Raw genomic sequence first — 13,737 nt, 5'->3', positions numbered from 1 at the left:
TCTCATGTTTTAATGTGTATATTGATCACTTGGGAATCTTGTTAAAAGAAAAATTCTGATCCAGCAGGTCTGGGGTGGGGCCTGAGACAGAGCATTTTAAACAAGTTCCCGGGTGATGCTGAGTCTGCTGGTGCCTGGACCACACGTGGAGGCCTCGGCACCTGCAGGCACGTGGGGGCCACCTGCTTGGGGCAGAGGCAACTGAACCCCTAAGGACAGACTGTCTACTTCCTTCATCAGGGTCCAGAGGAAAATCTGCTTGTTGCCTTTCAGCCACTCACCTCCCACTCAGACCTTCCCTTTTTTTTTTTTTTTTTTTTGAGACAGACTCTCACTCTGTTGCTCAGGCTAGAGTGCTGTGGCATCAGCCTAGCTCACAGCAACCTCAAACTCCTGCCTCAGCCTCCTGAGTAGCTGGGACTACAGGCATGCACCACCATGCCCGGCTAATTTTTCTATATATATTTTAGCTGTCCATATAATTTCTTTCTATTTTTAGTAGAGACGGGGTCTCGCTCTTGCTCAGGCTGGTCTCGAACTCCTGAGCTCAAATGATCCACCCGCCTCGGCCTCCCAGAGTGCTAGGATTACAGGCGTGAGCCACCGCGCCCGGCCCCACTCAGGCCTTCTTGCTCATACAAATAGCCGCAGGCTGGGTGGCTTCTCTTTAGCCAAAGATCTTCCTTTTACCCAGCGATCCCCTAATTGCCTCAACAGATTGCTGCACGATAACCTGAGCAACTGTTGAAGGATGCAGGCCCTGGGCTCTGCCCTTGGGATTCTGTTTCTGCCGGTCTGGTTTTGTCCGTGTTGTTCCACACACTGCCCAGGTGTTCCTGGCGTGCAGTCGGGTTGGGAGCTCTGCTTTAGGCTAAACCCCACCCGCTCTCCCTTCCTGCCGGCTAGCTCCACTCCATGCGGCCTGCGGCGAGCACCCTCCTCACGCATGGGAAAGCAGTGTGTGCTCTGTGTCACAAAATAGACCTCGTCCGAGCTCCAGAGCGTTCGAGTCAGGCACTGAAGTGTCTGACGGAGGGGAAGTGAGCACTGCTCGAAAAGTCGCATTAATATGACTAATCAGCACAGGACGAACACTCTCACTGAATGGGCAGTTGAAGGAGGGACTATGTGGACACACGGGCTAACAATGGGGACACTGCAAACCGTCCTCTCCTGTGACTCGGGCCATGATTTTGTTCTTATGCAGCTCAGCGGTTTGTGTCAAAATGAACCAAAAGTGAATCTTGTTAACCAAAAAATAAGCAAATTCACACATACTGGACACCAGATAAATCCCTTTTAAATTGACCTGAACTGAATTAAATTCACCATCCAGGCAGCAATGAACCCAAAAAACAAAACAAAACAAAAAACCTACAAACATGTTGAGAAATGAGAATGAATTTCAAAGCTGCAACACATTTGTTAGACTTGCATGAGATTCTACATCTCTGAGGAGCAGAAGGCAAATACAGGCGGAAGAGGCCAGGTCTCCGTTTGCTTCCAAGAAGGACTTTGCTCTCCCAGCGCAGGGAGGCGAGGAGCGTGGAAGAGCAGAGGTGGCGTTAGGAACCGAGTGGGACATGCAACGGCTGGGCTGCTGACAACGCGTCCTGCTTCAACTGCTTCAGGAAACTATTCGCAGAGCTAGCTGGATTCGCTCCAGCCGTGTGGTTGCTGAAACCACTGAAAATGCAGAAAGCAGTCCCAAATATCCCTTGGGTCTTGACCACACAAAGCCCTTATTCCCCGGTGAATGACGCAGGAAGCTCTGAGCAGCCCAAGCAGCTGCCGTGGGGACCACGGAGCAAATGGAGCATGGCCGAGCCCATGTGACTTCCAAAGAGCCATTCACTACCTGCTTCTATAAAAGAATTCAGCTTTGGAGATAATTTTTTCAGTGGCTATTTTATCAATTCTCCCAAGGAGGATACACAACTAATATGCAGTCAATTCCTGATAAGCAATGAAGGCCCTGGGAACTGGGCTTAACTGTCTCAAGCAGCCTCGTGGAGAAGAGCTGCAGGTTTCCAGAATTGGGGCTGCTGGATCCTGGTCCCCAGCTGGGGCTAGTTTAAAAACCACTTTACCTGCAGGGGCTGATGAAAGGGGAGGGGAATGAAGAACTGAGTTAAAGTTCCAGGAAAGAACCTTTGCAGTAATGGGCCAAAGAGGAAGCCCCCGGGCATTGGGCAGAAGTTTGAGGTTTCTGTTTATTTAACTCTGAGCAGTAGTTCAGCCCACTTGGTACCCATGTGTGCACTGGCGCCCGCATGCACACACACACGTGCACACACACACACAGAGTCAGTCTCACCACTGTCCCACACTCAGCAATCCCAGACCCTCCTGCCTGCCTTCCGCTCTGTCCTCTGTAACTGTCTGGCTGGGTCTGTGCCCAGGAAATCCAGGCGAGATCCCTCATCCAGGGAGGTGACTGTTACATGTGTAAGCCAGCGAGGCAGCCCTCTCCCAAGGAGCCACCTAATGGAAACCTCATGTGTCAACCAGGGCCGTACAGACGAACTCAGGCTTGTTCCAGCTGGGCCTCGTGCCAAAGGTATGACTTCACTGTTGGGCAGCCTTGCAGGGACCCCAGAAAGAGAAGACTGGTGTGTGGGCCAGACCTGCTCCTAATCGTGGCCAGGTGGGGTGGACGGGGACAGCGCCATCTCCTCCCCTGCTGCTGCCGGACACCAGGGCATGTGGCCGGGAGGCACAGGATCTCACAGCTAAGAATGCTAAGCCCTGCACCAAACACTCCTTTTTTTCTTGGCATCATCCCCATAAAATTCTCCGCCATTTCACATGTTCCAAGCCAAAGAGAAACTTAATTAGGTAGGCCCAAATCTCTGTGGAGTATCCCCAGTTACAGAAGCGAGGAAGGAAGGATATAATTAGGACCTGATTTTATTTTTTTTTTAACAGAACAGCTCAAAAGGCCCCATTAAGACAAGGACACTGGAAAACACTCAATCCATCCATATCCAGAACCTGGGACCCGCGGAATTTCACTCACTGGCATCTTTTACAAAACACCTTTAAAGACGTGCATTTCAACCTCAGACTGGGCATTTTTCACTTAGCTCTTTTTACACTTGGGGATTTTATAAATGGTGCAGGCGACTCCTTTTGCCTGTATTGCTGCGTTGTTTTCATACGCTTTGTGCAAAAACTTTTGTAGGCAACAAAACAAAACTTCAAGGAAGCTGTACTTCAAAAATAAATAAATGTGTTTTTATCTGATGGGTCACCATAAAATAGCTGATGACATGGGCTTTTGTTAAAGGAACTAACAGAAATTCTCTACAAGATTTGCTTGGAGGTTCTGCCGTCAGAATTGGTAGCTGAGTATGAGGAGTTGCAAATAAATTGGTGAAACTTGAAATCTCCTAAACTGCATTCCAAACGGAGTTCTTGGCTGAGTCCTGTCGGGCTCCTCGAATAATATCATCACAGGAGCCCTCATGGGATCAGGGAGGATTTGCAATAATGTAGAAATTCCCCCATGAGCTGGGGTCCAATGGGAGAATATACAAAGAACAAGGATGAACTATGATAAAGACCCTTAAGTATTGCAGAAATGACTCTCCCACAATTATAGGAAAAACTTCTGGACATAACCAGGAATAACTACAGGAATAACTCTCTACAACAACCAAACTCATTTTTATTAAAGTTGCTAATTCCACTTGCATTTAGTGCATTTGACTAGGTTTTATTATAGGAATTGCATGAGAAGAATCAAAAGCCCAAACCTTGGGGGTTAAGGTTTTTACTATTTTAAGGAGGAAACTTTTTACCTATAAATGTATCACTGAAATGATGATGGAAGCCAATGGAAGAGAGATTTTGCTATAAAGTATGTGCTTTGCTCCAGCTTTTCAGAAATATCTCTAAAATACAAAGCAAGGTCAACTCAGGCCTGCAAAGACATGGTGAGTCACAATCAGTCAGAGTGGGGAGGGCATGCTGGCATGGCTCGTACAACTGAATACCCCAGATAGAACATCTCTGTCCGGAACCAGAAAATAAATGTCTACAGCTGCACTTGGTGTTTGGCACTGGGGTTCCTTCACCATATGGTCACCCTGATTATCATCCACTCAACAAGTCCAGCAAGATAACAGCAGAGAACCGTGCTCTTGCAACTAGGCTGTAGGCCAAGCAAACATCTCCCCATCATGACCTTGGTCTAGTGCTCCAAAGAGATGTTCTGTCCGCCTCCTCTGGTTCCCGTTTCTTGGTCTGTACTTCAAGCTCAATCTGAGAGTGCTGGAGCCCACCACCCTGGACCCCTATGCCAGGAATCAAGCTGCTTTTCAGGGGCATGAGAGTGTGTGTTGACAAAACAAAATAAGAAGCCTCCTTCCTGGACCCTTAGCCAAGGCAGGATCTAAATGTCAGAATGGTCACAGGGGGTTGGGGTAGAGCTTAGGGTTTTAGAGCAGGAAAGAACCTTAAAGATTATCAAATGCAGTCATTTTTCAAAACTTTTCAAAAACCTTGAAATCCATTTTCCCGGCGAGACTGTATGCAGAGACTCAGTGTATAAACAACGGACATAAAAGAAGCTGTTATGTCCACACAATGGAATATGATTTGGCCATAAAAAGAAACAAAGTAGAGGCACAGGCTACACAGTAGCATTCTGAAAACACTGCACTAAGTGAGAGAAGCCAGTCACGAAGGATCGCACGTTACATGATTCCATTTGCATGAGATGTCCAGAAAAGGCATCTATAGAGACAGGAAGTAGGTGAGTGGTTGCCCAAGGCTTGGGGGGGGGCTAGAGGCATTGGGGTGCGACAGCTAAGAGGTGCAGGTTTCTTTATGGAGTGAAGAAAACATTCTAAAATTGATTGTGGCATCGGTGGCACATATCTGTGAATCTACTAAAAGCCACGGAATTGCAAACTTTAAATGAGTGACTTTTATCGTATGTGAATTCTATCTCAATAAAGCTGATTTTTAATGTAATAAAAGGCCAGGGGGAGGGGATGCCCTAACTGCTCCACCAGCGGGACCTCCATCTTCACTCCAGTGTAGGTTTCCACTCCCCAAATGGAAAGCAAGACACAAACCCAAGTTTTTTGACTCAAAGTGCAAAGCCCCTGTCACACCCAAGGTCTCGCTGATGAGACAGGGGCTCGTGTCAGGGGACAGGCGGCTCTCCAGGTCTTACCGTCCATGTCCAAGCGCTGCATGATGATGGCCAGCTCCACCTCGCTGGGCATGTACCCCAAGGAGCGCATGGCCATCCCCAGCTCCTGCTTGGAGATGAAGCCATTCCCATCGCGGTCCAGAACCCGAAAGGCCTCTCGGATTTCTGCAAGGGGAAAGCAAAGAAAGCCCAATGGTCACATGGCCAGGTTTATTGCATTGACGTTACTGGTGATCGTCCACGGATGACGCCTAACTGCTGTGCAAACAGTGAGATGTTAAATAAAAGAGAGGCCAAAGGAAGAACAAAGAAAAGAAACGAAGAGAGAGAAGAAAGGAAACAGAGAGGAGAGGAAAGGAGGGTAGCACAGGGAGAATAAAAAGAAAGAAAGGAGGCGGGTGAGCATCCTCAAACACTGTAATGAGCACACAGTTTAGACCGTGGTCCCAGCAGAAAACCATGTCAGCCAAGGACACTTTCCGAGCAAGGATAAGGACTAGGTTTCAGCTGCGAGGAGAAAACTGCCTCTTAACTTCGGCCCTTAGGAGGAAAGGAGAATGAGATTCCCCTCAGCCGACATCCTTCAGATCCCTGCTGCTGCGGGAGCCGTACAGAAAGCTTCTCAACCTCACAGGAGGATGGGAATTAAGTATCCTGCTGTTTTTATTTCATTCCTCTAATTTACAGGTGTTTTATGGATATAAACAACCTCAGATCAATAAGAGTGTCATGAAAGCTCAAAAGGCATCTTTAATCACTTTGTCTCGGGCTGGCAGAGAAGTTGACTCTGCTATCAATAAGGGCCCCTTTGCTGGGCAGGAGACGCCCCCATCCTCTCATCCCAAACTAGCGTTGCTCTGAATTCCACCCACAGTCCCCTCCTCCAAAGCCACTGTGGCTATTAGTCCTGGGTTGGCCAAGCATTTCCTAACATGTCACAGCCCTGTGATGCACGGCACAGGGAATTCGAGGTCACAGTTTGCAGAGGACAGGTTCATCAATCGTATCTGAAAACACCAGACCTAGAGCAGCTTCGACTTTTCATCAATAAACCCAGTGCTGGCCCAGATACGGCAGCTGCCATCACTCACCGTGCCGTGCCACAAGTATTGACTTCCTATTAGGTACAATACTAATAAACACAGAGAAATAAAAATGACCCACCAGGCGTGATAGTTCTCACCCTCAGCCCTGTGCTCCAATCAGGATGCTAAGACACACACAGGAACTTCCTGTCACTCCTCAAGCTAATACAAGGCACTTGGCTCTAACGGTCTGCCCCATTTACTCACGACCTCACTAGACAGCTGACAGTGCTCTTGGCAAATACCTTGCACTACGCAGCCTTCCCCAAACACGCTTTGGGAAAGGCTCTGTTCTCCCTGCATTGGTTTGCTGTGGCTGCTATAACACACTACCACAAACCTGGTGGCTTAAAACGACAGAAATCTATTCTCTCATGGTTGGGAGGCCAGAAGTCCAAAATCAGTATCACTAGATAAAAAGCAAGGTGTCAGCAGAGCTGGGCTCCTCTGCAGGCTCGAGGAGAGAAGCCGTCCTTTGCCTCTCCCAGCCCCTGGTGGCTGCCAGCACGCCCTGGCTAGTGGCCGCGTCACTCCAACGTCTGCCTTCTGCTCTTGTGTCTGTAATCTCCCTCTGCCTCCCTCCTGGAAGGACACTTGTGTTGGCTTTTAGGGGCCACCCAGATAAACCAGGATAATCTCCCCATCTCGAGATCCTTCACTTAATCAGGTCCTCAAAGACCTTTTTCCAAGGCAACATTTATAGGTGCCAGAGATTAGGACCTGATCTCTTGGGGACGCTATTTTTCAGATTTCTACACTGTCATATCCAGTATTTGCACCTGAAACATCTTCCCTTCCTCTTTCCCTGCCAAAACCATATATCCATCCTTCAGGTCCAAGTCAGGGGCCACGATTCCATAAAAATGTCTTTGCTCACTATAGCCAAGTTCTCTCCCTCTCTGCTGACCGTTGGGCAGGTCACCCGTTCCTTTCACGTGACACCTGGCACACCCATTTAGAAGCACCATGACTGGCTCCTCCTCTGAGCTGTCAGCTCCTCCCACACTCCTTCCGTCTTTGTATGTTTCCACCCGCACACTGTAGACAGGTGGCTGTCCAGCGGAAGACGAGTCTGAATGGATAAGGATCAAGTATTAGCAGCAAATTCATTATCGATGCTAATCCAGCACACTGAAGGCTTTCTGCGACTGAACGTGGGCTCCAGCAGCGAGGAGACCGGCCTGTGAGCGGGACCCTCGGCTCTGGGCCAGGCGCATTAGCTAATTAGGTCTGCAGCCAAAGCCGGATGCCTCGGTCACTCATGCGTGAAATGAGCTGGGTGGGCCATGAGGATCCCTGAGGTCCTCCAGCCCCTCTTTCTGTGGATCCGTGGACATCATTAAAGTGTTTAAGAGAAGAACAGGGAGGCTGTGTTCTCTTACATGCCCTATTAATCTGCTGTTCACCACCCTTTCTTTCCACCGATGCTACAGAAACCAATTTTAGTCCAGTCCAAATTCTGAATCAAGGAGTCTGTCTGCATTTTTAGGCTTTTCTCATCAACAAAATATGCCCAAGATTACCTACAATGGCCATATGTTTTCCTGCCAAGTCCCGGGTGGGCTGAAAATTGCTAAGAGCCGCTGCTCAGCTTGGGGTCATGGTGCACAGCACTCAAAGACACTGGAGTAGAGAGCAAGACCTCATGCGCCCTGAGCCCAGATCCCCAGCCGCGGAGGATAGGAGGATGCAGAGGCAGGGCCCCCTGAAGGGGGAGTCAGCCCACGAGGCGGACATACCAGCTCTGCCCTGCAACCCCTCAGCCTCAATTTCCCCACCTGTAAAATGGGTGAGGTTGGATCTCCTTCCAGCATCTGTAGCAGGGTTTGGTGCTGGGGCCAGACATACGGTGCAACAGTAGAAAACGTCAGAGGATGACAGGTCTGCGGCTGGGCAGCCAGCTGCAGGATGGACCCCTCCGTCCCAAGACACTGTCTCCACTTCCCATCCCTTCTGATTCAATCCTGAACTCTCGGGGCTGTTCTAGAATGCTAGATCTCGTGAACTTCCACCTGCATCCTTACACTGGACACCCCAGAGGAGCCTAGTTGGGGGTGTTTGAGAAGTTGGCCTGGAAGTGGGGCTTTCGCAGCTGAGCCTTAGGACCCCCGTTTGGCTGCCTGGGCTACGACCAGGGAGAGTTGCCTCACCCTGGGGCTGCTGGATTTAGCAAGTCAGACCTTAGACGGGGGTCACTCCAGAACTGCCCTGCTGGGAAGGGGCCTGCTCCTTCGAGGCCTCCAATGCCCACGGTTTGCTCCATCTCCGGTCTGTGAGCAGGCCGGCGCCTCCAGTCCCACCCTGGGCAGGGCAGGCACGTATCAGCTCACAGTTCTATTTTCTTTCTTTCCTTCCTTTCTTTCTCTCTTGCTTTCTTGCTTTCTCTCTCTCTTTCTTTCTCTCTCTTTCTCTCTCTTTCTTTCTTTCTTTCTTCTTTCTTGATATTATGGGGGTACAAACATTTTGGTTACATGTTATGGCTTTGCCACACCCAAACCATGATTTGAGGCGTGCCTTTTCCCCCTACAACGCTCACCGCGTCCATTGGTTGTGAGTTTACCCCCCCCAACCCCCTAATCCCTGGCGAATATTACTACCGTGTGAGCACCTTAGTGTTGATCAGTCAGTGCCAATTTGATGGCGAGTACATGTGGAGCCTATTCTTCCGATCTCGTGATACCTCACTTCGGAGGATGGGCTCAAGCTCTATCCAGGAAAATATAAGAGGTGCTAGATCACTGTCGTTTCTTATAATCGAGTAATATTCCATTGTATACATACACCAAATTTTAATAATCCTCTCATGAATTGACGAGCACTTGGGTTGTTTCCACATCCTTGCAATAGTGAATTGTGCTGTGGCCCGCAGGTAAGTAGGACAAAGTTGTCCTCTTCTGTTTGCATGTCATATCGCTCCTGGTCCCCAGGTAAGGAATTTGCGTGGTGTCTGTAGAAGCCGACAAAGCTCACTACCTTCATTTTCTTTCAAAATAGCAGAGAGAGGAGGGAAAAAAGCACAAAACTAGAAATCCACAATGTTAGCCTCTGGAGATTTAATCTTTCCAGAATGAGGGAAGCCCAGGCGAACCATAGGCTTATTAGAAGGAAATGGGTCTTGCAGTCTGAGAGAGACATGTCACGTGTGCCTCATTTTTATTTTTAATAGCAGCACAGGGTGTGAGAAGTACGCCCATAAAACCAGCCAGGCAGTGGCAGCAGGCGGGAGCCCGCGGCGGCAGTGGGCCCTGGCCACTTTCCCGTCCTTGACAAGTGGGGGCCACAGATCGAGTTCTCAAGAACAGCCCGGTCGTGTTGTGTGCTTTTCACTGGAATTCATCCCCTCTCTGAGCGAACGTCCCTTGTGCTTCAGAGTTCTGTGAGCGTGCTGTGCTTTGGAGCTTTAATTAAATTTTCCTCCACAATCTCAAGCAACATGTGCACAGGAGGCACAGGTTGGCATTTCAACCACCTCCAAGATGCCTTTGTGGGCCACAAAAGGAGCCTGTGTAATGGCGATAGGAACCTGCCCAACTGTCATTGTGTGGCGTACGAAAGGACACGTGGTAAGACACATCTTCTGAAAGAAGGAATACAGTCACCGCATACATACGGAATCGCCCAGAACCAGCGTCCGCGTTCCCGCAGGGATCCGAGCCTTTCCTCCCTAAAGAGATGCAGATGGTCTTGAGCCAAGCAAGGCCTTGAAAAGAAACAATCCTGTTCTAGAGCCCGAGAGATTTACTTCTCATTATGCCGGTAACTCTTTTTTCTTAAAAAAATATCTGCCACCACCACCAGCACTACCTGTGTCTGGAACCAGGGTACTCTGAGAACCAGGCCTCAGCTCCGTGACGCAGCCTGAGGGTACAGCCAACTCACGCAGGGACAGCAGCCACCGCAGAGAACAGACTCATTTCTCAGGGATCCGGTGAAGTCCAGACACCAGCCAGGGTCAGTATGGCTAATGTTCTGGCCTTGAAGAACCAGCTGAAATTTACAGGACCAATCTGCCACCTCAAATCAGTAGCGAAGGACAACAATGTTTCCTATCTCAATTCTTGTTAGATGCAAATCTGTTTATTCTCCACAGAAATGTATCTTTAGGAAGAATGTGTGTTTCAACTGCGTAGAGTGATGGCTCTATTAACAAAGAAGATGCATTCTGATGAAATGTGTCATGAAGACATCGCAAAACTGGAGACAGATGCAGTTCAGCAAGGCTAGGCAAGGCAATTATTAAAAACCAATGCAAATGCACCAGAAAATATGAGCTACAAAGCCAGAGGTCTTTATTCAGAGGAAATAATCCGGCAGGGACTGAGCCAATGACAAAAGAGATTTCCACCTTCTTGAAGAAAAGCAAAAAAAAAAAAAAAAAAGAATATTTAGAGATCATTAATATAGTCATTCATTCCATAAAGAGCTGCTGTTTACTTATTATATACCAGATGCTGTGCTAGGAAAGATGAATAGCAAAAGAAATTTTCCAGGCTGCAAGAAGCTTATATTATGGTTCAAGAAGTGACCAGATGTTTATAAGCAAGAATGACAAGTGCAATAATACAAGTCTATACAAACTCCCATGGAAGTCATATGATGAAGGGACAACTCTGCAGAAGGGTTGTTGGGGATCACACTTTAATCTGTTGAATTTTAGGGCTATGGAGAGAGGGGCAAGGAGGCAGAGTGGGGAGAATGTTCCAAGACAAAGGCACGTCTACGATACTGGCTGCACGGTGGGTTGAAGAAACGAGAAACACTGAGGGACGAGATGAGGGTGAGGAAGTACACTAAGGCAAGATCACAAAGGGCTTTCAGGTCCATCTGGGCGCTCCTCTGTAGGCCAGGGGTTGGCAAAGGACAGTCTGTGGCCAAGTCTAGCTGACCACCTTTTTTTGTAAATAAAGTTTTATTGGAATGCAACCATGCTCATTCGTTTCCATATGTCTGCGTCCACTGTCTGTTGTTGACTGCTTTTGTGCTACACCAGTAGAATGGAATCACTGATCGGGACTGTTTGGCCCATAAAGACTAAAATATTTACACCATGGCCTTTTAGAGTTGAAGTTTGTGACCCCCAATGCAGGCCACAGGAAGCCCTCAGGGGCTTCAAATTTAAAAAAAAGAAAAACCAAAAAGGATCAGATTTTCAAACTAAGGGCTCAGGTATCAGGGGGCTCAGGTTGGAACAAGAGATGAGAAGCCGTCACAGAGTCCAAGGGGGAGGTGATGGGCTGGGGGCTCAGTCTGCACCCTGGCAGAGGACAGCGTGGAAGGGATGAGGGTCCGAGAGGCTTTTCTGAGGTAGAGTGGACGGTGCTCAGGGAGGACTCAGGCGTCAGGGTTTGGAAGAGGGAGAATTTGAGAACAATGCTGGGGTTTCTAGTATGTGTGATGGGAAAGCAGTGATGACATTGTCTGAGAGAGGATTCAGGAGGAAGCACGGGCTGTCACAAAGAGACGGGAAGTGGGGTTTCACCACACTGAGCACAGAGCCCTGAGCCATACCCAGGTGGTCGCTTCTAGCCAGCAGCTGCAAACACTTGGCTGGAGTTTGGAGACAGGTGATGGTGACAATACAACAAGAATGCAAAACGGGGATAAAATGACTATAATTGCATATAAAATGCTAGTTTAATCCCAGTGAGGGTTTTTTTGTGAATGAGATATAATTTAATTATAACCTATCAGTCCGTAAATACAACCAATTGATTTCAGTAATTAGGGAACACAGAGGTGATGGGGGCAGGGCCCCCAAGAGGCCCTCAGAGAGCAAGGGGACAGGCCCTCAAGGAGGAGGGAAGTGTGTTAGGAGGAGGAAACTGGGAAGGGAACAGGAGCTCGGAAGTGTTCCCACATTTACTACTATGGGACATTATATTACATATGTAATATACAATCTATAGCACATATGTATATACAATAAATATATAATAATATAGGACATTATAATATATTATTTATATATGTAATCTATAATATGTAGCACACAATATGTATATGTTATATAGAATATATAATAATGTGAGACTCAGAGACAGGCCACATAGATGATGGATAGACTGCTACTTTGTATAACTCACTTTTTTTAACCTGGCTTTTTTTTTTCTGGGCACACTTTGAAAGAGTTAAGGGATTCTCAATCCTTAGGATTTTTGTTATTTGAGTGTGATTGCGTCCGTTTCCATAAATACTCACTTGTGCTTCTACTCCAGTCTCAAACCTGAGAAGAAGGCTGGAGAGAGACACCCCTCAGCCACCCCTGAGCCCATCCCAGCCCCGGAGGCACCTCCTGCATTTGTCTGGAAATGGAATCTTATTTCACAAAGGACTTTGGGAGGCTTAGAGGACTTAAAAATCTACGTGAGGGAAAAAAGACACAAAGGAGTTGGAGGAGCGAAGGCTGAGACCATGAACACTGGGGAGACGTACTGGGAAGAGGTGAGACTGAGTCACCATGGCAGAGAGGCCTTTCGGAGAGGGCAGGCTGAAAGGGACGGCCTTGCAAAAATAGCAGGAAAATCTTAACCCCACAATTTCCCCAGTAACGGTTAAAGATCAATCCTATGAGTTCTCTCCCTAGCAGGCGCCCTGCACGAGTTCTGTCTTGCACAACTTCTGAAAGGAGCTGAACAGATGGAAAAGAGATGTAAATCTCTCTTTAAAATTGTTTTTTGAGAATCTGCTTTTTTGCACTCTGAAGAGTTCCTGAGTGAGCAGCAAGGTGCGAGCTCCAGGCCTGGACCATATCTCCAGAACAGAGTCACATCTCCTGTGATAATCCCGTCTCCAAGGAAAGGTGGGGAAACCAATGCTTGGACTTCGACACTCTGCCACCACTTTCGTTATCAACTGACAACTGACAGCCATCGCTATTTTTTTTTTTCTCTTCATCCCTCTTAAAATCAGCGAGCCACTCAGCCTCAGGGCCAACACCCCTTCTCTTTCTTTGGGATGCCACTGTCTCCCTGCTCTCTTCTCCCCCCTTACTCTCTCTCTTTCTCTCTCTTGTTCTCTCTCTCCTCTAAGAAGATAAAATAAACTTTTTTTTACTTTTATATATCCTAATCTCTGCGTGAGAAATCTTTCTTTCTCTACCCACACCTTGAGCACCTACCAAGCTTCCCACCCTAGAGCAGGCAATGGCAGCCAACCCTCCCTGCCAGTTAACTGCGGGTGTTAGACCTACAGCCAGTCGCTGAATGTGTGCTGTAAGGTGGGAACCCCATGCTGAGCAGGGCCCCCACAAACGCCCACCCAGACTCACGGTGCCCGGCCACCATCTTGCCAAAGGGCATCCCCGGCAACCCCTGGAGCGCGTAGGAGGCCATGCTGGGAAAACCAGTCACAGGCCCAGTGCTCAGGGCTGAGGGGTTGGTGACAGGATGATGCTACTGCGTACCTCAGGTGTCCCTGCATGCCACACTCCTGGCCCTTTGTCATTACCTCACAGCAAAAATCACATTTTTCATTAAAAAATAATTCTTC

At 48.2% G+C, this 13,737-nt stretch overlaps 1 protein-coding gene across 1 annotated transcript in view; it reads right to left on the bottom strand.

Annotated features, from left to right (window-relative positions):
* The window catches only part of CALN1 (calneuron 1), a 419,060-nt gene that overhangs the window by 213,968 nt on the left and 191,355 nt on the right, over positions 1–13,737 (bottom strand). The window contains exon 3 of the mRNA XM_069486834.1: positions 5,186–5,329. Within this exon, the coding sequence (XP_069342935.1) occupies positions 5,186–5,329 (144 nt within the window). The remainder of the gene's footprint in view (positions 1–5,185; positions 5,330–13,737) is intronic.

Source organism: Eulemur rufifrons, chromosome 14, assembly GCF_041146395.1.
Source record: "Eulemur rufifrons isolate Redbay chromosome 14, OSU_ERuf_1, whole genome shotgun sequence".
Classification (NCBI taxonomy): Eukaryota; Metazoa; Chordata; class Mammalia; order Primates; family Lemuridae; genus Eulemur; species Eulemur rufifrons.
The sequence above is the reverse complement of the archived record's forward strand: the minus strand, read 5'-3'. Positions and strand labels throughout refer to the sequence as shown.